The following is a 22406-nucleotide window of genomic DNA, read 5'->3' on the forward strand; positions in this document are numbered from 1 at the left end:
TTTGTGCTGCACAGACAACTTCTGTAGGAGTTTTGCATAAATGTAACTTCCAGGAGTCTGAAGTGAAAACCAAACTATTTGCAAGCTTACATTTTAGCATTTTTTAAACTCCCCTCCTACAAACATGTCAGATTTGACTGCAATAATCTGAAGTTAGTGTCATCTGCTTTGAAATCCTCACGAGCAGGCATGTTTGGTTTACAACCCAAATTTCTCCAGGATCACCTCCTACCACCGACACGGAGGGTACACGCTGTTCTCGCCTCAGTGGGTGTGTTACCGGGTGTGTAAATCCGTAAATCGGAGCAGCTGCAGGCAGAGCAGCTGCAGGGACACGTGCTCTGGCTGGTCCGGTTGTGTGTGGGTGGGTGAGCGTGGTTTGTGTATCGCTGGAGGGCTTCCCTCTTGGAAATGTTGGGATTAATGACACATTAAACCCTCTCCAAGAAAGTGGATTGAAAAGAACGAAAAAAAAAAAATTGAAACAGGCAGGCAAGGCAGGCTGATGGCTTTTCCTGCAAAGTTTAGTACTTCAAAAGTTAACTTCTAAGCAACTGCAGATGCATGGATAAAACCTATCTTGGACAATATGCAGCAGCCCTTTCCTTTCCATCAGCATCTCCAAGTTGTTGCCTGCCTCTGTTGGATTCCCTTGTTGGCCATTAGCACTGAGTCAGCTCCACTAGGTAAGGATTTTTTATTTTTAAATTATTTGATAGTCATTTGGGGAATAGAGTTCATGTGTATTTTAAACCGAGATGATCTTATTTACATTTACTTTTGAAAGAAGGTTAGAGCGATGGAGGGCTATTATTAGAAAGAGTCTCTAAAACAGGACAGAAGTAAGGTTAAAACAAACAACTTCCAAGGTAATGAAGGTCACAGTGATAACTGAGCATGCTTACAGCACATGATGTTTATAGTCCATTAGAGGATTTTCATTTTTCTTTTTTTTTTCAAAAAATAAAGTACTTCTGAAGATTCTTACTTCCTACTATAAAAAGAAAATCAAGTGATTTAAAGAATGTTCATAACATCTTCCCATAAATGAAATACATGAAATGAACTATAAAAGAAAAAGCTTTTAAAAAAGGAACTATTCTTCTAAGGAGAGAAGTACATACATATATTAGACCAACATTATAGATTAGTTAATTACACATAATAATACACAGCTATACAGTTTCTGGCAATAAAAAGTTCATGAGTAATTTTTCTACTACTGTGCACATTAAATGTAAGGCTTGCTTCACTCTAGCATAGAGTGCAAAGAGGACAGATTTTACATATGTAGCTTCTTTATACACCTTTATTAATCTGCTGCAGGAATACATTGAAAATCACATTAGACATTATTCAACTAGTAAAAACAGAGTTAATAAAAATCTTGAGAAAAGCAGGAGGATCGGAGCAAACTCTGTGGAGGCATGCCCCCCTTAATGGAAATGCATTGCAATATTTTACAAAATTTAACTCCAGTAGAGTTTCAACTGGCCTTAAAAGTGATTGTCAGCCAGCCCTCATTAGCTCTATGAAGAGAACAATTTAAAGCACTCTTCATTTGAATATCAAAGGGTCACCCAGGAAGGTTTGCAGGACTACATGCAAGACAAATGACCTTATCGCCTTTCTCTTCAAACAATGCCTTCCATTTCTGAAACCTTTTGAAGGGTTGCCAGTTTTATGGAGTGGAGCAGCTCCTTATCTGATAGAACAAGCTTTTAATCAAGGGGAAATGACCTTTTAACTCCTAGTAACCAAGTAACTGTATTTTCCACTGTATATTTGTCACTGAAGGTAATTATGCACAGACATACTTGTTGAACTGAGAAGGCAAAAAAAGAAATAAAATAGCTTACTTTCTCTTAGGTGATACAGAAGGATTCATAAGGCTTGTTGGTTTTTGGTTTTGTTTTTTTTTTTTTTCATAGTGTGAACTTGAAGTAAATGAAACTGCTCAAAAAAGTTTACAATCTGACAGATTGTGTTGTGACATTACGAGGATATTAACAGAGCCATATGCTGTTTACTTTTGTGCTCTCGGTATAACAAACCTACTAATCCCATAAGAATTTAACTGTGAATAAGGAACGTCTGACCAAACAGCTTTTTGCAGATGCCTCGTTAAGAAGGAGAAGATGAAAAAGTCCTTTAAAGACAAGGAGGAACTTTATCATCTTCTGCAGTTTTATTTTAGGGAACAAAGCTCCCAGTGATGGAGGATATTCTCATTATTTGGGGTTTTTACATCATTTCCTATGACTAAGAATCATGAAAAGGTTACCGATAACGTCCGTAGCCGCTCTCTGGTAGAAAATTAAGTAAAGCATCAGGGACAAAAGCAACTCAGTGAATCATAGATGTGGGAGGGCTGACACAACACAGCTTGTCAGACTTCCCTTGTATGAAATGCTGTAAATAAGTCAATCAAAAGAAAAAGACAACAGATTTTTTACAGAGGTATTTTAGACAAAAGTATTTATCTTAAAATAGATAGTTGCTTGTAACATCATCATCGAGATGGAACTGCTCCCCATCCCCTCTGGAGCCTTTTCATAATGTACAATTGAAAAAGTTTTTAATTCGGATATGAGCTTTCTGCAAAGGCATCTGCCTCCCTTGAAGCTCACAGAATCCACTGGAGCTTTGCTACAAGGTGTTATGTATATAGCAAAATCAGATACAATCAATTGTTTGCAAGTTCTCTCCTGGGGATTTTCCTAAACTCTGACACACATCAGAAGAAATTTGAGCGCATCCTGAGGTGAAGAAAGAGAAGAGAGAAGATGGTGTCAGAGTAAGGCTAGGTGCCTACAGCCAGCGGGGAAAAAAAAAAAAAAACAAAAAAACCAATGCATTCTCAAACCATCCAAATGGTCTGATTTCGTTTAAGAAAGTAAATGAGAATAGTCTAGGACAGAAAAATATTATTCAGTGTCTTGTAATTTTTTCAACCTTGGTCTTGCTTTCACTGGAAGAATGAAATGGAAATCAGTGCATTTAACCTGCTTTGTGTGCTACCCACGAGGAACCCGTGATCTCGCTTGTAAAATCTGAGTGCCAAGGACTTTCCATGCTTTAAGCAAAAATCTGCTGGAACTTAGAAAACCTTTCCCCATGAGTATTTAAAAAGCAATAATTCAATTCAGGCGCTTCCCCACCAACTTCTCTCACCTACTGCAGATGCCAAACCCTCCTGACCCTTCGTCGGACCTTAAGCCTGCCACCCAAGTCTCCAGCAACCCTCTGGAGCTCCAGGACTCCTGCCGCCCTCTGCATCCCCAAGCACAGGAGGGGTGAAAGCATCCCTAGGGAGCCCCAGGGATGGCAACAGCTTGCAGGGATCAAGCTCTCAGGCCATGAGTGGGTTTGGTCAGAGGCATTCCTGTGAGTTTAGAAATTACACTGGGATTATTCTGGCTCTGTGTCTTCTCTCTGTGGAACGCACAACAGACATTTATGGCACTGTGCAAACAAAAAACACCCTCCTGAATGCTGAAGTAAAGGCAAGACTCCCCAGCCATGGCAAACAAGCAGTAACAAGTGCCAAAGGGAGGGGAACAACCTTTACAGCACGCTTCTCTCCCAATATAGTTTTTAACTATTAAAACATGTTTACAGGTTAATATTATTTCCTTCTTACTTAAGTTTTTGCCAACATCAAGTAGCTCCAGTAGCCTCATTGTCTGGAATTAATCCAGGTTTTATTGTTTCAACTAAGAAATCTGATCTTACCTGCATGCGGCCAGAGCAAAGCTAGTACCTGGGGTTTTACCATGATTTCTATTTGCTGATAACTTTTTTGTCCCTTTCCTTTTTATCTGAAAGACAAAAGGGTTATGCTTATGGCAGGAACAGCTCTTTCACAAGGCAGGCAAAACCAGGTGGCTGCTGCAGTCTGGGGTGAGGGAACCTCTTTCACCTTGTAATGAAAGTGTTTGACTGTCCTGAGCAGCATCAGTAGGTCACTGCTGGATTTTAGGACTTTGAAATTCAGTAGGGAAACAATTTTTATCTCACACATTCGCCTTCCAATGTGCTAATGAAAATTAATAGCTGTTTTCAAAGCTATACTGGCTTATTAAATATGTTTGCTGTGAGAGGGCTGCCTCTCTACTGCAGCTCTGAAGGATTTGCCTATTTCCCATTGACCTGCCGAACGTGTACGCTGTTTAAACTCCTTAACAGCTACTTATTACTCTGTGCAGTGCTAAACTTGAGGATCATTTTATTAGACACTGTTCATAACCGTATAGGGCACCCATGGCCAAAATGTTTGCTTTAATGGTCCAGTTCTTCAAAGTTATTTTGTCTCCAAATGCCAAATACAAAGAAATATTGTATACATCTAACTTCCTTCACAATCGATAGGAGCTGCAAGTAGTCAAGACAAATCAGTGTTCGCTCCTAAATTGACAAGACAAATGGCTGCGGAGCGAAAGCGTCATCATTCTGTTTTACAGATGGGATGGAGACGTGAAGTGGCTCAAGGTCATGCAGAAAATCCTTTGGTGGAGCCGAGATCTGTGCTGAGGCCCCATGAGTCACAACCCAGCCCCGTTAACTGCAGCACAGCTCATAACTGAAACGAAAGCCAATATAGTAAATAGGAGTGTAATAAAAATGCTGAACCTTTCTCCATCTTCCTTGTAAACTCTGAAGCCAAATGGCTACGCACACAGACTCAAGGGGACACAAAGTATTGCTGGTGGGCTTTAGACTACTTAACATATTTTAGAGGACCAAAACTTGACATTTCACCCAAATCCCCTTTGATTTCAATCAGGAAACGATCCAATTACTTCTAAACTGCTGGATCTACTTTATCATACAAATATAGATGAAGGAAAAAAAAAGGAAAAATCTTTCCTGCAATAACCATTAGAGACAGAATTTCTTTTGTGTTTTTTCTTACTTCTTCCTAGACTACTTCTGTAGCCTCATAAAACATTTCTGGCCTTGAAAATTGCTCTTTCGTTCCAATATATCTAATCCTTTTTTTTGTGAACTAGACTTGCTGATTCAAAAGGCTGAGAATATTGTGGGAAGTACCATTTTGTTTGACTTTAACTGTGTTTATACTGTAACACTTTGAATAGTTTGTTGGGAAAAGTTCTCAAGGCAGCCAGATTATTGTTTTTTTCTGACTTTGTCTACAAATTTGTTTCCTTGGGCGTTTGTAGGCTTGTTCTGACTTTTTGGCTTTCTTCCTGGATTAAACATTTTTCTCATCACCTCACAGATGGAGGTTTAGTATTGGACATTGCTGATGCCCTCTCCATTACAAAAATGGATATTGTCTTTAACGCTTGGTGGGCAATGTACATCACTTGTTTAATTATTTTTGAGTTCTCTTCAAAGTGGTGTATTTTACAGTTATGACCTTTATTAATGTCACTGTGGCAGCTATACTCTGTGTTTTGCCCTTAGTAGAGATTATTTATGGCAAAATTTGAAAAAAAAAGTGGATTAGTTTGAAGAATATTATTCATCTGACTTTGAAATATCAATAAAACCATGTGTTAGTGCATGCAATTGTTTGTACAGCTTCTCTGGAAAGAGTTTTTCGTGCTAAGCTCTTAAGAGATTTGCTTAATGAATGTATGTACTCATTTGCTTCTTTCTGACACATATTATTTTGATTATTCTGACGTCTATTACTTTGATTGCTGTGTTCACACTGCATGGCATCCACAGGGAGCCGCAAGGGAATATTCTACATATTGAAAGGAAAAAAAATTGATTGCCTAATAGAGTTGAGGGATTGTAGTAGTCTGCTCTGCTCCTTTTGCTGGTTTTATATTAATTCATCGATTGAGAGCAAGTTTATCTTATTCTCCTATTTTCTTCACAAAGCAGCTTCCATGAGCTGGATAGCAATTTATCTGCACACCACAATAATGTAATGCATCTCCCGTGGTAGCTGGAGCATTTTACAACTCAACTGTCCCTTGACAGCTTTGTGTGTTGACAGTTTCAGTAAATGGTCCCTCATGTAGTATTTCGCTAATGCCTCATCAGCTCAGTAGCTCTTGCACTTTCCATGAACTGGTGGATACCCCAACTTTTCCTCTTCCTTATGCTAATAAGAAAAGGCATAACATTTCCCACCCCAGACTCACAGTCTTACTTTCTTTTCATTTTCAAATGGCTGATCAAGTTATGTTTAATTTGTCTCAGAAGGCAGAAAAATTTTGCCTATGCAAAAAATCTAGAAGATGATACATAGACAAGAGGGTTCTCGGAAGTTACCAAATTAATAGCTCTATAATGAGTTTAATGGTAAATGTGGAGAATGAGTTGGGATCTGAACTAGACTACTCCTTTACAGAAAGGAGCCTGTATTATATCAGCTCCTCATTGTTTCTCATCTCAGTTTAAAATTGTATTTTGCTGATGTTTGACCTTCATACAAACTTTTCATGGAGTTTAGCTCATTGACTTTCTACAGACCTATATAAAAAGCAAAAGGATGTAAAACTCAGTCACTAGTTTATTTAATAGCTAAGCTAATATTTTGTTATTCATAATCTAATAATTAAAAATTTATTTAGAATTCACATTATTAGACCTCACTGCATTAGTCAGATATGTTATTTGTTGATCTGGTCCAGCTACCAGAACAGGCAGATTTGCAAACATCCTTTGAGATTATTTTTAATAGTCTTCTTTGTCCCTTTCCTCCAATTATTTGCTTTATAATCAATCAACTATGGGTATGCTATAAAATCAGTTAAGTGTGACTTAGCCTCCTTCAATAGCACAACATAGATGCTTTGATTCACTCAGGCTACCTTATCATCAGCTCTGTTCTTTTCCTAATGGGCTAGAGGAAAAAAAAAAATATATAAAAATTCACAGAGCCATTTGCTCTATTCTTTTATTAGATGTTAAGATTAAAGCTAGCAAAGACATAAACAGGGTGAAATCTAATTAATTCCTTGTTTCTCTTTTGCAAGAAATACAAGGAAAATTAAGAGGAGGCTGTTTCCTACCCTAACGTACTTGCAACTCATTCTTCAAGTGCTGAAATACGTGGATGTTTCATTTTCTGAATGTGCATAAAACAGAATGAAAATAAAGGTAAAAGAAAGCTATTCTTCTCCCTTAGCTACTCCATAACCACCCCAGAAGTTTTTTGCTCCAGCAGTCTTGTGAGTGCCAGTGGGACTCAGCTACCTGCATCCCATAACATTCCTGAAGTATTTGGGCTGCTTCTCTCCTGTAATATCCTTTAAAAGTCTCACTCATCATTGTTGAATATAGGAATCCTCCACTTTCACATAATTTTCAGTCCTTTGCCTGGATTAGTTATTTCAATTGATGCTGTAAAAGAAATTCCTAATAAACCACTGCCAGCAGTTACAATGGGAATGCTGGAGTAGCTTGTAGCATTCCCAGTCTGGAGCAAAGATGCTTTTTGTTCATCCTGCAGTGGCTGCGTGGGGGAACCAGTGCAGTGACACGACCGGTCCTGTCCTGTGGGTCAGCATCTGCTGAAACGGTGGCAGGTAGGACTTGCTTGTGCCCACCCCGTGCGCACCTCCCAGCACAGCATGGGTGCGATCCTGCCTGCTCCGACACACCTTACGGGGATGAAGGTCTGATATATCCTTAAGATATCATACTCAAGGGCCACAGCCATGTGGAAGCACTCGGGCTGAGACATGGAGGGCTGAAGTTTGACTTAATCCCCATCCCTGCTTGTGTGAGGGCATTAGGCTTAAGGATATTGATGTACTTCAGGATAGCTGCATTCAAGTTGCAGACTGTGATTCCAGCACAAGCTACACAACTCGCAGAGGAATTTTACAACTATTTGCTCCTCCTGACATGATTGCTGCCTTGCGATACAAATAGCTTTGATGTAAATCGTAAATCTACTACCCTCCCCTGTTCCTTCATCTCTCCCTTTTTCATGTTTTCTCAATAACTGATATTTTAGTCATGAAAATCACCCACTGCTGCTCACTAATGTTTGTTATCTGCTACCATTTCTTGTTCTGTTCGCTATTACCTATACTCCTTGCACGGTGTGTAGACACTTCCTCTCATTAATATACTGCTGACAATATTATTCATCTGCTGTTTCAAAACAACTTCATCTTCTGTCTTAGGTCTGAGCTTGCAGATTGCCTCCTGGGAATACCAAGCGTCCTCATTAAGTTAAGATACGAGGGGACCTGATGAGCCATGCTTGGTCAGCCCCATGCAGCTTCCAAGGACCCCAGCACAGAAGCACTCAGGAGGTCAAAAAACTGTACTGAAGATGATTCTTTACCACTCAGAGAAGTTGGCAGTAGAGATATAAATAGCACTTGTATGCAGTGATTAGCTGGAAAACAAGCTGTCTTCCAAAGTCTATTTTTGCTGTGGTATTGGATTTTACTTTTTGTAAGACCCTTGAAGAAAATTTTATTCTGGCTATTTTTTTTTTTTTTAAATCAAGTTCACCAAGGAATCCTTCCTGGGCAGCAAAGCACAGGCTTTCTGAAGAACCCTCTGGTGAGGTTCTCAAAACCTTGCAGCAGGTCAGCACACAGGGATAAGGTGTGCCATTGACAACCTTAATATATATTAATACTTATGTTTCTTTCAATGCAGCTAAACTGAACATTGAATTAAAATGTTGTAATTCTGTAAAAGGTAGCACAGATGGCCACGTGTGTACATAAGCACAGGAAAAAATTTTGGCCATCACTGTTATCATCGCTTCATGTAATTACCGCTAAAATTAGAGCTGCAGAAATGCCGCAAGAAAAATTATAATGGTCACAAAAATACACTGTACAAATCTACCCTTTAAGTGGGATTTTTGCCTCTGAATTCCATCAAGAGCCCACCACTGTTGTAGCCCAGCTCTGCACTGCGATTATCTGCGTAACACTTTATAGACAATACGACTTCCCAAAGATAACCTGCCTCAGGTTGAGTAGCTGCTGTTGATCCACACAGGAAGGGTTTTTTTTCTGTTTAATTGCTTTAAAAATTAAAAACAATTAAAAACTTACTTTCCCACCGAGGCAAAACTGGCAAAAACCTAAAGGGCTAACCAATAGCTTGATATTTTGTTAATCACATCCAACAGTAAACATGTTGTGTTTTAGGATACAGGAGCTGGATCAATCTCTTCTGTCACAGACAAATGCTTTTAGAACTGGTCTATCGATTATGCCAGAGAGAATATCTTTAGATCTCTTATTTGAACTGTTTCACTTTCTATTAGTAATTAAATACATCTTGGAATCAGGGATTCAAGATCAGTCTCCTATGTCTTCATTTACTGTAAAGGTGTACATAATTGTGATGGACAGCAGGTTCATCCACTCTATGGCATAATGTACATTTACTATTTATAAAAAATAAAAATAAAGCATTTCCAGTATAGAATTAGACAGATAGACTGATCATTCAGTTGATCAATACATGGTTTTTTTGGTCAAAACCATACACCCAAGTGCGTAAGCCTCCAAATGTTTCCTTTCCTAAAATGAAACCCATACTAAGAAAAATATAGGTCTTCTCAAAACTTGTACATTTCTATTAAAAGTTTAGTTAACAGCATATGAAATAAAACTTAAAACTCCTGACCAGCTCTAACTCAAGAATACATTTTTTTAGAAGAAAGAACAAGCTAAATAAAAGGGCCAGTAAATTTCAATATTAGTAATGATCCTTGTTTGCGAGTCCCAAACATTGCAGAATAAAGTTATTTATGTTCATTTGTGCTTCTGAAGTGATGTTCTAACATGCTTATTTTCAACTATTTTTTTAATCAAAGGTTCTTCTTTGCAAAAAGCAAGCCATGGAAGACCCCATATCCTCTATTGTTTTATGCTTAAGAAGGCATAAGGGAATTGAATATCTTGCATTAAAAAAACCAAGATAGATTGAACTTAATTTCTGCTTTATAAAAATCACAATTTTACAGAAGGCAAAGGAGTCCTTCATTTGGGAGGCTCTGATGAGGACCCTGGAGCTGGGAGCAGCAGGTAGACAGCAAAATGGGGATCCATTTGAGTGATCTGTGTACAAAGGGTTGGGAGCTGTTGCGTTATTTGTTACCTGAACAGATGTCTCGAGAGTACTCATAGTTTAAATAACATCCCAGCCTCTAAGATACACCTGGGAACACCCACTCTCTAGTATCAGAGGGTTTGAGCAAGGGGCCAATGAGGTGTCCCTCCCTTATCCAGTGCAGGCAGCTGGGTCTCGCTCTACCCATATCTAATAACTTCTTCAAGGCCACGAGATTATTCCTGTTCCTTAAAGCCACCTTCATTTCCTAAAGTGTTGTCTAGCACTAAAGTGCACTGTTAAGCTGCTGCCATGTTTTTCCATTCTGGCAGAAATTATTGTTCTATATAGTTTGATTTTAAGAGTGTATTCTGGCATCCATCTGGGGAAAAGGCACTGTATAAAAGTAAAATCAATATGAGGAACAGTTATATTTCCTGAGCTTTTCCATTAGCTGTAAAATATATACATTCAAGAGGAAGGGAGAAACAATGTCAGTTTTACCTAGACTGAAGACAAAGCACAGAAGAATATGCATTTTTGTGCACTGGCAGGAGGATGAACTATGCAGCTTTGCTGGGTGCAGCTGCTCTCACTACACCTCCCATGGCTTAGCCCCACTCAGCAGCAAAAATACCACAGTCGCTCACTCACTGCCCACTCACCACCACCCCTGCAGTGGCATGGGGAGGAGAATCAGGAAAGAAAAGAAGGCAAAACCCATGGGTTGGGTTAAAAACAGTTTAACAGAACAACAAAGGAAAAGAAAACACAAGATGGAGTACAAAACCAGTAACAGAATAGAATTAAGCACATACCTTACAGCACAACAGCTCAGGGTGGATCCTGGTGCCCAGCTCCCTCCCAAGGGGCAAAACCTGCCCCTCAGCCCCAGCCCCACTTTATGCCCTGGGCCTGACATCCCAGGGGATGGAACAGCCCTGGGGCTGATTTGGGGAAGCTGTCCCAGCTGCTGGCTGATCAGTAACTGATCCCAGCTGTGTCCCCAGCCACAGGTGCCACCAGCTCCAGCTCCTCTCCCAGCCCAGGTGGAAATTAACTCTGTCCTGGCCAGAACCAGGACAACATCCAAACACTCCTGCAAGATATTGGCCTCTCCTGTGACAAGCATCAAGCCACCAGAAGAATAAAGAAATATATGCATTTTGGTAAATGAGGTGTTTCTTGGCTTATTGTCCATTTTCGTTAAGGCCAAACTGACCATTGGCTGCATATTCACAGGGAAACTTTGCCTTTAGAAGAGTAAAAAATAGTGCTGAGCCACATTCTTCCTCAAGTCCCCACTGAACTCCACCCGTGCTATCTTTGTTCCTTTCTCCCAAAATATTTCAAAATAGTCTTCTTTCTGCCTAATCCGGCTGTCCCTTTAAGCATCCTTTGATAAACCTCCGTTCACCTCACGCAATATATTTTCTAAGATTTGCAAGCACAGAGCCGGAGCAAATTCTGAAAAACTGTAATATGTATTTCTAAAATGGTAAACTTAAATATATTGTAGTGAATTTTTACCAAAGCCAAATGAATACTACTTTGTTTAAGCCCAGCTGAAAAATTAAAATTCATACTACAGTATTCTAACACAGGTTACAAAACCAGAAAAGCAAGCATCTTATTTTAGCTTGGAGTAAAATTTCAAATCACAATGTCTTTTCAGTATCAGCATGAAATTATGTGAGCAAGGAATTGCACACAAGCCTTTTTTTTTCTCTCTTTTTAACATGGGCCTTCTATAATGCCATTTTCATTAGTAGGAAATACCTGTCGTCTGTAGAAAAATAATTTGTCTTGGTTCTTGAAAACTAAATTATCCCCTGTGAAAGATTAGCTGAAAACCACTGTATAAATTTGTAAGCATTCCAGATTAAATACAAAGTTTTGCTTCTTTCTAGTGACCCCTAGTGATCTGTTTTGTGAGAGAGTTCAAGAGTGAACCCAACAAGTTATTTATTTCTGAAATTCGGATAAAGCATCTGGAAGATATTATCAGTGTGATTTTGTCACTAGCCCATAATTCAGGGGACTGGGAGATAAAGGCCCCCAAAACTTATCAGGGTGTGATTGTTCATTTGAAACCCAGGTGAAGCTGCGAAGGAACACGTGAGCTGACAATAACAGATGGCACCAAGTAGCAGAAGAGCACTTGTAGGGCGGCCACTGCGTAAAATTGGTCTCTTGGGTTTAACATACCACCTACAACACGTGATTACCATCAAGAAGCTTTACCTATATCTTCCCCCGTTTTTTTGTTTTTTTTTTTTCCTTATGCTCTCAGATTTGTTATTCACAGAAACTCCCATCGTGTTTTGGCTTCTCTGAGGGCTCTCACAAGGCAAGATAGTGAAGCAAAGGAGGGCTGGGCTGCAAAACTAGGGGACAAGTAGCCACGAAGTGACATTTTCATTTTTATTATCACAGATGCCTGGCATACAGATCAAAACTTGTTTCAAACCCATTTCATGAAGGTGCATTGGAAAGATGTCTCTCTCCCTGCCTGCACGACCACTCTATTACGTGACTGCGAGGTGTAGCTTGTTGAACATGTAATTTCATCGTGAGAGAGTGCTCCTTGCTGCGCGCAAGGAAAAGTTTTGCATTGTAGGAAAGGTTTTGATTAAAAAGAGCAAGCCTCCAGCTAGCACTGCCCTGCTTCTGCAACTGTACAGTGTGTCTTGTACAAATAAGACATTTGCCCACCAGATTCATTCCTCTCGAGTTCATGATTGTAAGATGAGCTATAGCAAGATATTTTGGTGCCATTGTGCCATCCATCAGTGTCCCTGGATTCTACCTTCCTCCCACCCTGCCCAGAACCAACCTCATCCCAACATCTGCTGTTTCCAGTCTCTGTGTTTTCCTGGGCAGTTGGAGCTTGGACGTTTTGTCTCCCCCAGGACCCTTCTTCTAAGGGGAAGGGGTAGGAAAGCATTTCTTGCTTCATCTCTGCTTGTAGCAACAAGGTAGAACTTTACATTTTTAGCAGTCCTTTTGCACTTCTCAGTGTCCTGCAACAACTGAGTTTTGGTTTGATACCAAATAAAATAGAAGAGTGTGTCTAATTTCTTACACAGGGATCTCATGTTATGGACCCTGTAATATCATGTTAAACTCAAAGCTCTTGGTCCTGTCCAAACCCATTGATTTTTCACTGGGAATATACCAGCCATATGGAGAGCAGTTTGGCTCTTTTTCACATCGTAACAGCTGCCCTCAAACCCATTTTTATTAAAAAAAACATTGAGACCAGCCTTACATGTCACAGAGTCCTGTTACATTTTTTTTTTCATTGCTTCTCCCAAATCAAACTGTTGAAAAAAAAAAAACATTCACTATCTGAGTATTTTGATTGCTAATGTGCGGAAAGGCAAGAAAATTTCCCTTCTGTTTTTATAGGAGAAAGATTTATCACAGCTTGCTAAATTCTGGAGTCATTAAGTCATAATAAAGACATCACTAAAACAAGTGTTTGATTTCTGGCTTCTAAAGTTATATACTTGGTTCAAGAACACGTTTTGATTTTGAATGTGATAATATTTCTTCGCTACAATACAAATATTGCTCTCCTTCCTCAACTGGTCATAATGAAGTCAATAAAACAGGTGCAGAAGAAATACAAGCAGCATTTGGCTCAATATAAAGATTGATAATGTAACCACCTAAAAAAAAATGCTTTTTATCATCGTAAGTCTCTCTTGGTTTTTTATAGTTTTCATTGAGCAAAGCAATCCATCACACTTGAACTTCATACACGTTCCTGAAGCCAACAGTTAGTACAAGTCAATTTTTAATTATGATATTTTTATAAAACCTACAATTTGTTTCCTGTTTTTTTAAAACACTTTAAACAGAAAGTCATCGATATAAATTATGTAAATCTCAAGTGACCCCAAAGTCATTAATCTGACTGGATTTCACAGTGAAGTGTAATATAGCAATAACCCACCAGCTCTCCATCTGACACGGCACAGCAGCAAAGATGGCTGCAGTAGTGATGAACAATGGGAAATCACAGTTTTGTTCTAGAGTAGCATGATTTTTAACCTTTTAAACAGATTGCCCGTTGTGTTTAGCACATCTGTTGCAGTCTCACACTTAGGGCCAAAGGAAAATGGGTCTGTTAACTCTGGAGAAGAGAATAAAAGGTTATAATTTATAGTGCCATGCAAAGCGCAATGAACCCCTACTCCAAAATAAAGCTTTACAGTCAGCCTGACTGTGAAGTTGTTCCCACCCCTTTCCTACAGAAAACCGCAACAAATCTTGTTGTCAGCAGCAGAAGGAAATCAGCCCGCGAGGACTGAGAGCAACAGTTGTCCTTTGGTAGCAGCAGCAGCAGCAGCTCCTGCCAGCTTCCAGCAGCCCTTTCTGCTTGGAAGGAAAAACCAGAAAGTGTACTTTGTGCCAAACCCCTTCCCCGTGGCTTTTTCCTGCTACAGCCCAAAGACTGCCGACCTGCTAGGAAGGTGTTTCCCCCAAACTCTATGAAGCGCAAACTCCCCTTCTCTGTTCCATCTCCCGCTACCACTCCTTCCTCGGGGCCAGCCCTGGCAAGGGCTCCTGCAGCCTGTGAGGCAACCTTGCCTTTCCAGACCCAACATCTGTTTCTCTCAGTTAAGCCAGTTTGTGCTTTAAAAGCTTTTTTTTTTTTTTTTTTTTCATTTTCCAGCTGTTCTCCCTTCTGGTGGCCACCTCAATCCTTTCCAGTTTCTATCTTTTTAGGCACAGCTGTGCTGAGTCCATCCTCATCTGCTGCCAGCAGCCTTCTGCCTTCCCTTCATTTGTGTGCGTAGACATCGCCTCTACGCTTGTGGACTTAATGCTGTTAAAATACCATTGAAGTGTGTAAAGGATGAGAAGATGGCACAGGGATGAGTGATTTTTTTTTTTTTCTTATGCACAGGACAGAGTTACAGGATTTAGCTTGTGTTCTTTGCTAAGAAGTGTACTTTATGTGTCTCAATTTTTTTTTTCTTTTAAAAGTAGGACCTGGTTATTGTCTGGGTCTCGGTCTACAGGAACTAACATCAGCCAAGTTCATGTAGACTGAAAAGAAGAGGAACAATTAGAAGGCAAAATATCCTGACTGTTTGACCTTTCCAGCATCTCTCGCTTTCTACATCCTTTCTTTCACTTTATGAAAGTTTGTGCAGGAGAGCAGCAGGTGAGAGGAAGCAACTGCAGCATTTTAGGATGGTTGCTAAAATGTAGTTGCAGAGCAGAGCAAGATGGCTTTAAAAACTCCAATGACTTTTTTACCTTTCCTAGGGGACAATTCCCACATACTCTGTTCTTTCTTCAGCACTTGAAATGGTTTCTCTTCCCATTTACAGAGCAAGATACAAATCTGTACTGCGGTTCATGTTTTTTGAACTTCAGATGCTCTTCTGCATATTAAAACATCTCACAGGCAAATGCATATCCCTATTTATATTTCTTATATTAACTCAGTTACACGGTGGCAATAAAATTCCATAATAAGAAATAAGAGCTCTCACTGCACATTCACAAAGCCCTCCGAAGAACAGAGGAAGAACAGACCATAAGACTCATAAATCCAGCTTAATTTATTCATAGTAAGAGGCTACAAATCAGACATTTTTATATTCCAGGATATTTATGATAAGATGGTGAATATATAACCCCCCCTCAACAATAATTCAATTATTGATGATAAAGTAACAAAATAGATAAGAGTTTTTTAATTTTTTTTACCGAAAAGTGAAATATTATAAACAATAATGTGGCCTGTAGGCATTAAATCAAATCTGCAGTGCGTGAGGGCAAGAATATAATTTCAAAACTTTCAGAGCTCTCTGATCCCCTGAATCAGAACCTTCCAGCTTCACTGGTTCAGTAGCTGCAGTAATATGCAAGTGTTTTCCCTTCATAAAATGTACCCAAGTAACCTGTGGGAGGGATTCTATGCGTTGTACTCATTTTCAGTCTCCAGAAGGTTTTTTTGGGTGTTATATCCACAATAGAAAGGGGGTGGTCTGCTAGAGCTGTCAGTCCAGCCAGCGTGGTTGGAGGCATCTTTGGCTTTTTGCAGGCCACACAGAGGAGGACTTGTCTTGGTCACACCTGGGTTCTGAGAAAATATGCTGGAAAGAGGATTTGGAAATGCCACCATGCAGGGCTTCTTCAGTCACATTACAAAAACCCCTCCTGTATGAACTGTGTCACTGCTCTTGCTCAGTTCAAGATCCCTGCTATAGAGGCAGCCATCAAATCCATCTTAGAAACAGACATTTTGCTCAAGTCGCCTAGATCTTTACCTTTCAGTAGGCAGAAACTCCCTATTTTCCACCCTAAATATGTTCATAGATGTTGCTCCTGTAGCAGATGTCCTCACAACAGCGCTGTCCCTTGGCCTACAGAGTTCCCTTCCTTGCTACACGTGCATCAGCCACATGCACTGCACCCTCAGTCTCCCTTTTGCTAGGCTAAGCAAATTAATTTTAATCTCTACTTACAACGCGAGCTCTTCATTCCCCTGATTATCCTAACAAACAGCCATTCCCTCTGCTTGCACAAATCCAAACGTGTATGCAGGAGGTCTATACGGCGGAATTAATTTAACTGTTGCTCTACTGTATTTTCAGCACTGGAAGTAGCTTTTCACATTACGGTGGAAACAGTCACCTTGTGATCAGATAGCATATCCTTCTTTTATTGACCCCGTTCTATTGTTAATCCTCCAGCTTGCTAATGTACTGCTCTGCCCTGGAAGTATTCATGTCTCATTTGTATGTGAGCAGCACTTTAAAGGGTTTTTGGAGATGGTTCTAGATAATGGGATATAAGAGGTATGCATACTCAATTCAATGGTATTTGTTAGAGAAAGGAGGGGAAGGAATGTGCGGCGGCAAAGGAAATTCTGTGACTCAGCTAGAAAGGTAAAAAGCAAGGAATCCAGTAAATATCAGTCTTTTGAGATAATAGCTTTCACTGTTCAGCTATTCTTCACCGGTTCCTTATCTAAAGCCTCTGTGGCACACGCTGATGAGAGAGAATTCGACGCATGGAGCCTCACAGGAGAAAGCGATGTACACTCCAGGCCCACTTTTCAGCTGCTTAACAATTATGAATGCTTTTTGTTGATCATACAGATTAGAACAAGCAAACAAGACTTTCCTACCTGGAAGGAAAGTTCTGATTTGCAGTATTCCTGCTTCTGGAACATATTTCTCCCATTTAAAATCGTTCAAGTGTGTGTCAAGGTCAATTTTCACTGAGGGTACCAGTGGCCAACAGTGCAAAATTTGTGCTTGCATGATTTTTGTGTTATTATGAAATTCTCTCGCTGCTCTCAGGAATTCCCATACAACCGATCATTTTTGCCTCACTCTTTCCCATTTAAGTTGTCGCGAAACACGCCAAAAATGTAAATGCCTGACAGCAGCTTACAAAAACGATGGTGAATCTTAACAGCTCTGTGGTTTTTTGGGGTGGGGGCATCCAGATGAGTCTACCTTTCTCTAGGAAACATAAGGCATCCAGTCTGGGTTGTTAAAAGTCAGCCTGGGGAGTAACATGCAGCATTTCCTGCCTCTGCCTCCCAGAAGAACATGCCATCTACACATCAAGGAGGGACCCAATCCTATCTCATTCTTCGTAGTCACAGAGGGTTTTTATAAAAAAAAAAAAGAGCTGCATGGAGTTTGAAGAATCGGGACAACAATCCCTCAGCCTGGATGGTCTCAGCGGCCGCATGACACCCTGCCATTTGTCCATGAGATACAGAAACGTTGGGCAAAATGTAGACATGTTGCATTCAAATGGCCTTTTTTTCTAGCGTGAAAGGAACAGGCCCTTATCCAAGCCCTGTAGGATAAGATCACTTATTGCTGTGATGTCTTGCTCTCACTCAGCCTAAACAACGCACTGGTCTTCATGCTTTATTTCAGTCTTCAGCCAGCATCCACAATTAAAAGAAGGAGGGTAATACTTATGTATTAGTTTCTGTATTTGACTTGAAAAGGCAGATGAATAAAACAAAGTTTAAGTCAACTGTTGGGCCATGGGACTTAATGTGTTTTTGGAAACAGGAGGGGGAAGTTTTAATTGCAGAAAGATTTTGAGATCATTGAGATCACTTCCATCCGATACTAATGACTGTGGTTTCCCAAATCAAACCCCAGATTTTACAGCCAGGCTCAGCACCCATTTTGCTTAGGTTGCTTCTTGTGAGCAGTAATGACCAGTAATGAAACAGCCAAAAGCCCAGGTGGCTCTCCTGCAAATGTATATTTTAGAGCCTTGAGACCTGATCCTGCAGCTGCCAGCTTCACCCTGTGAAAACCATTAACAGCTGGCTTCACGTCTAGAAAAAGAAAATGAAATATGCTGCGTTTTCATGGCCATCAATCAGCAGATGCAGTGCCAGGAAAGCTTCATAATGATGTAGATATTGCCAATTGACTTTGGGGGAAAAAAAAAACGTTCTTTTCAGGAGAGAAACACATAGGAAAAAGCAGCAGATGATCTCAGTATACACTTGGGTGCATGGGCTGGTGATCCCTTTCATATTTGGAGAGGAGGGGACTGAGACCAGAAAGCATCTCCCCTGGGAGAGGGACCCTCATCCCTGAGGGCAGCAGCAGGAGCGGGAGGGCGCGTTGCTCAGCAGCCCTCTGCCCTGCCTCCCCTGGTCCCTGACAGTGGGCTCATCTCCCACCTCACACATTTAGAACAACTTCATTTGCCTCACTGAGCTTTCTGTTGTTCTTGCCAGGAAGAAAGTTCTGAGAGCAGAAGACCTTAAAATGAAAAATAAAGGTGGAAAACTCAGAGTTACATAATAGATGCAAGTGAGCACAGTAGGGAGCAATCCAAAAGTACTAACGAACAAGATGTTGCTTTTTGGGTCTGCTGTTTTTTTTCTTAATGTTCTGCAAAATGACTGAAAGCTATCAGCAGCATGGCTGCTCTTAAATGTTGTATTTCCAAAGATTTGTCTGCATGTAGCCCTTTCTGTTATCTTTACTGACTTCCTGACAGAGATACTGAAATGTCTGGCATGACTCATGCTGTGAGCAATCCTTTTGTGAGAACCAAATGAAAACAGGCTGATAAAAAGGGCAATTTCATTTAAAAAAAAAAAAAAACAACCAGGTGACTAGCTACACGGAACGTTATTGAAATTGTGCATGCAGAACGCTAACACTGTCATATTGTTTTAGATCATGTTCTCCATGGCGCAGGAGAAAGTATCGCTGTCAGCTCAGCGGAGAAAGGTTGGAGATGATGGAAGTAAAACAGCAGGAGGAGGCTGATAGGATTAAGTCACATCGCCAACTGCCCATGTATGACACAGTAATGGAGGTGAAAGTAGAGGGCAAACTAAAATTAAGTCGAAAGGACACAGGAGACAAAAGGCTACACACACAGGACAAGGAGAAGATGTGCAATGAGCCGATTTGTACAGCAGGCAGAGTGCAAAATTTTCATGCCCCATATTTAGATAGTTCTTGTTAATATTGATGCAAATGCTGTGTTGGAATGGACAGTCTGTTTAGCAAGCATGCATGGAGAGAGGCATGTTTAATTAATTTTACAGTCATGGGCAGAGAGGTCAGATGACAGCCTGTGAGTAAAAACCCCAGCAGCCAGATTGGACAATAGAAAAAAAAAAAAAAAAAAAAAAAAGTATTTGGGAGAAAACCAGGGTCAGCTCCGGACCCACTCTGGTGATTGTTCACACCTCTTTGGCAGAAAATAAACTCTTACTTTTGGTACAGGCCACCAGGTAAGAATATAATTATTGTAGGAAATCTTGGTTGCTACAAAGCCAACATAGTCTACTTTAAATTATTCCCTCTGGGTAGAAGGATGCTAGATACAAGTAATGAAACAATCGGTCACATGAGCCGTAGGGCAACCAGGGTATCAGCACTGTAGTGCTCTCCAAGGAAGAAATGATCCATAAAAAGCCATTAGAAACATCTGCAGCTTGGTGCTGAGGCTACTGTGGGTCACGTCATGTCAGGTTGTCATTTGGTGCCCAGTGATCTCAAGCAACTGTGTAGGGGGAACAGAAAGCTTGCAAAGATCACTTTTGGTAGTCATCTTCACTATGTTATTTCATTTTTTTTGTGGCGTTGTTTTGGCTTGAGGCCCGAGTTCACTTCAGAATAATTTCCATTGACAATTTCCATCCTTGCGTACACTCACAAAGAGTTGTGCAAGTCACAGCTACCATCTCCAAATGTTGCCAGAAGACAGCAAGACTGCCTGGTACAATCATGCAGTCATCAGATGCTACAGAAGGGGGTGTCAGAAATTCCTAAAAATGTATGCAATCACTGAAAGCATGTTATCCTCTCCCTCTAAGGATAAGGAACTACAAAAATGGAGTAACAGGAACAGGGTGCTCGTTACACTCCCAGGCAGGAGTGAAAGACTTAACTTCTTCTGGGGTGAGGCACTCAGTGCCTTGAAGAAGCCAACAGGACACTACCCAGCACGTGGGGCAAAGCAAATATTTCACCTTCCATCTATCGACACACAAAGTTGTGATGGGAAGCACTCACAAACCACGAAACCCCAGAGTTAATGTTGCTTCTGCTGCCTTTCTTTGCTCTTTGTGCTCCCAAATTATGATCCAGTCTCTGCGGCGTGACCACGCACTGATTTGCTCGATGACTGGCGCTTCCTCCAGTGCCCAGGATAGATGGCAGTCCATTACCAAGCACTGCGCCCGTATTTCATGTCACTCTTATTTGTGAGCACATGGCTTTAATGCCTGTACGCTGCAAAGTAGCAAAACCCATCTTGGAAGTGCCATTCATTTTGTGCTAGGCTTTTTCCTTCTTTATTATAGTAACTGGGTGCTTAATGCACAGTCATTAATTCACTTTCACAGCCTTCATGGGGTGAAGGGCAAGTATTATTAATGGTATCAAAGCAAAGGAAAGTAGCGCAGGTCCATTAGCAGGGACGGAGAGCAGGTAAAATGACATAGGGAATTCTGGTGCATTCAAAGTCTTTGTTGCTTCAGTCTTCTCAGAGAAATTTAATTACAATCAGATATTTAGCACAGTTAATGTCAAGATGGTAACAGAAACACAAGACAGAAAAAGAAGAGAGACAGCTAAAAATGGGTGTATGCAGGTTGTCAGTAACTGCTGAATCCACCTTCAAATCATTATTTGGATCATTAAAAATTATCTTCAAAAACTTACGGAGAATCTCTGAGATCCAAAAAAGGACAAAGACAGAAGCACAAATTCAGTACTTAACATCTAAAAGTCAAGAAAGGATGATTTCGGAACCTACAAGCCAGTCAGACTACCATCAATGCAGGCTCCTAATGGCTCACAGCTTGCAGAGTCGTTGGGAAAAATTAGCAAGAACAAAATCCGTTGCTGAGGGTAGCACATATAAAGCACAGCAACTCATTAGTCCTGTGCCCTTGGACTTGAGAGGCCACAGCTGGAGTACTATGTCTGTTTTTTATCATCACGCTTAAGTAAAGCTGGACAAATTAGAGGCAGTTCAAAAAGGGAACAGCAAAGCTAACAAGGGGCCCAGAAATGCGACCTACAAGGAAAGTTAAAAGAAATAGGCGTATCTTAGAAAAGAGAGCACTGAAAGGGGTTGCATTTAGCAGTTGGTTATTCCCCATATCCATGAACGGCAGAAGAAGAGGGAGACCAGCCCGATCTCGGCACAGGTCTGGGCTGGACACTTTCCAACCATGAGAGAGTTAAGTGGTGGGACACCTCATCTGGGGAGACTGGCAGCCACAAACCCTCTTCACCTGCAGCTGAAAAGGGGACAGACAAACCCCAGAAGTGGGTGGCTTAGCAATGTTAAATCCTGCCTCAGAAGAGGAGAAAATAAAGTGATGGGAAAGAATTAATTGCATCATATGAGCCAATTTCCTTCCCTGAAAGCGTTACTGGTCTACTGAATAAAAGGCAAGGGCGAGGCATGGTGTATCCTAACTTCACCAGCCCCTCCAGGCCAACAAATTGATGGTTTCAGAGACAGGGAAATGGGGCTAAAAGTGAGGTGTCTGATCTCTGAACCCAGCGCTGCCCAAAGAGGAGTGGGTATGGAGCTGCTCTCCCCTTCCATGAAAAGTACAGAGACTTTTTTTTTTCACTCTTTCACAGTGGAATGAAACAAAACCCCTTTGAAGTGTTTAGTAAAAGCACTTAGAAAGAGAGGAAAAGAGAGAAAGATTTTCTCCTGCCTCCCTTCCTCTCCACAGCAACCCCCTAATAGCCATCAGCCCAGGAGATAATGGCATTAATTTGGGAAGTTTTGCTTGGGCAGACCCAGAGCAGAGCCCAAGCCTCTCGCTTTGCTGTCTTTCATGTGCTTTTATTATTCCAAAGCGCAGAGCTTCCTCCCTTTTCTTTTCT

At 40.7% G+C, this 22406-nt stretch overlaps 1 protein-coding gene across 3 annotated transcripts in view; it reads left to right on the forward strand.

Annotated features, from left to right (window-relative positions):
• Positions 1-446: 446 nt before the first annotated feature.
• LOC104484339 (von Willebrand factor D and EGF domain-containing protein) overlaps positions 447-22406 on the forward strand; it is a 186239-nt gene continuing 164279 nt past the window's right edge. For all 3 annotated transcript variants that reach the window (XM_086751479.1, XM_086751480.1, XM_086751481.1), the window contains exon 1: positions 447-686. In XM_086751479.1, the coding sequence (XP_086607605.1) occupies positions 590-686 (97 nt within the window). In that variant the 5' untranslated portion in view covers positions 447-589. The remainder of the gene's footprint in view (positions 687-22406) is intronic.

The sequence above is a fragment of the Chlamydotis macqueenii genome, chromosome 6 (genome assembly GCF_036417535.1).
Source record: "Chlamydotis macqueenii isolate bChlMac1 chromosome 6, bChlMac1.mat, whole genome shotgun sequence".
Taxonomy (NCBI): domain Eukaryota; kingdom Metazoa; phylum Chordata; class Aves; order Otidiformes; family Otididae; genus Chlamydotis; species Chlamydotis macqueenii.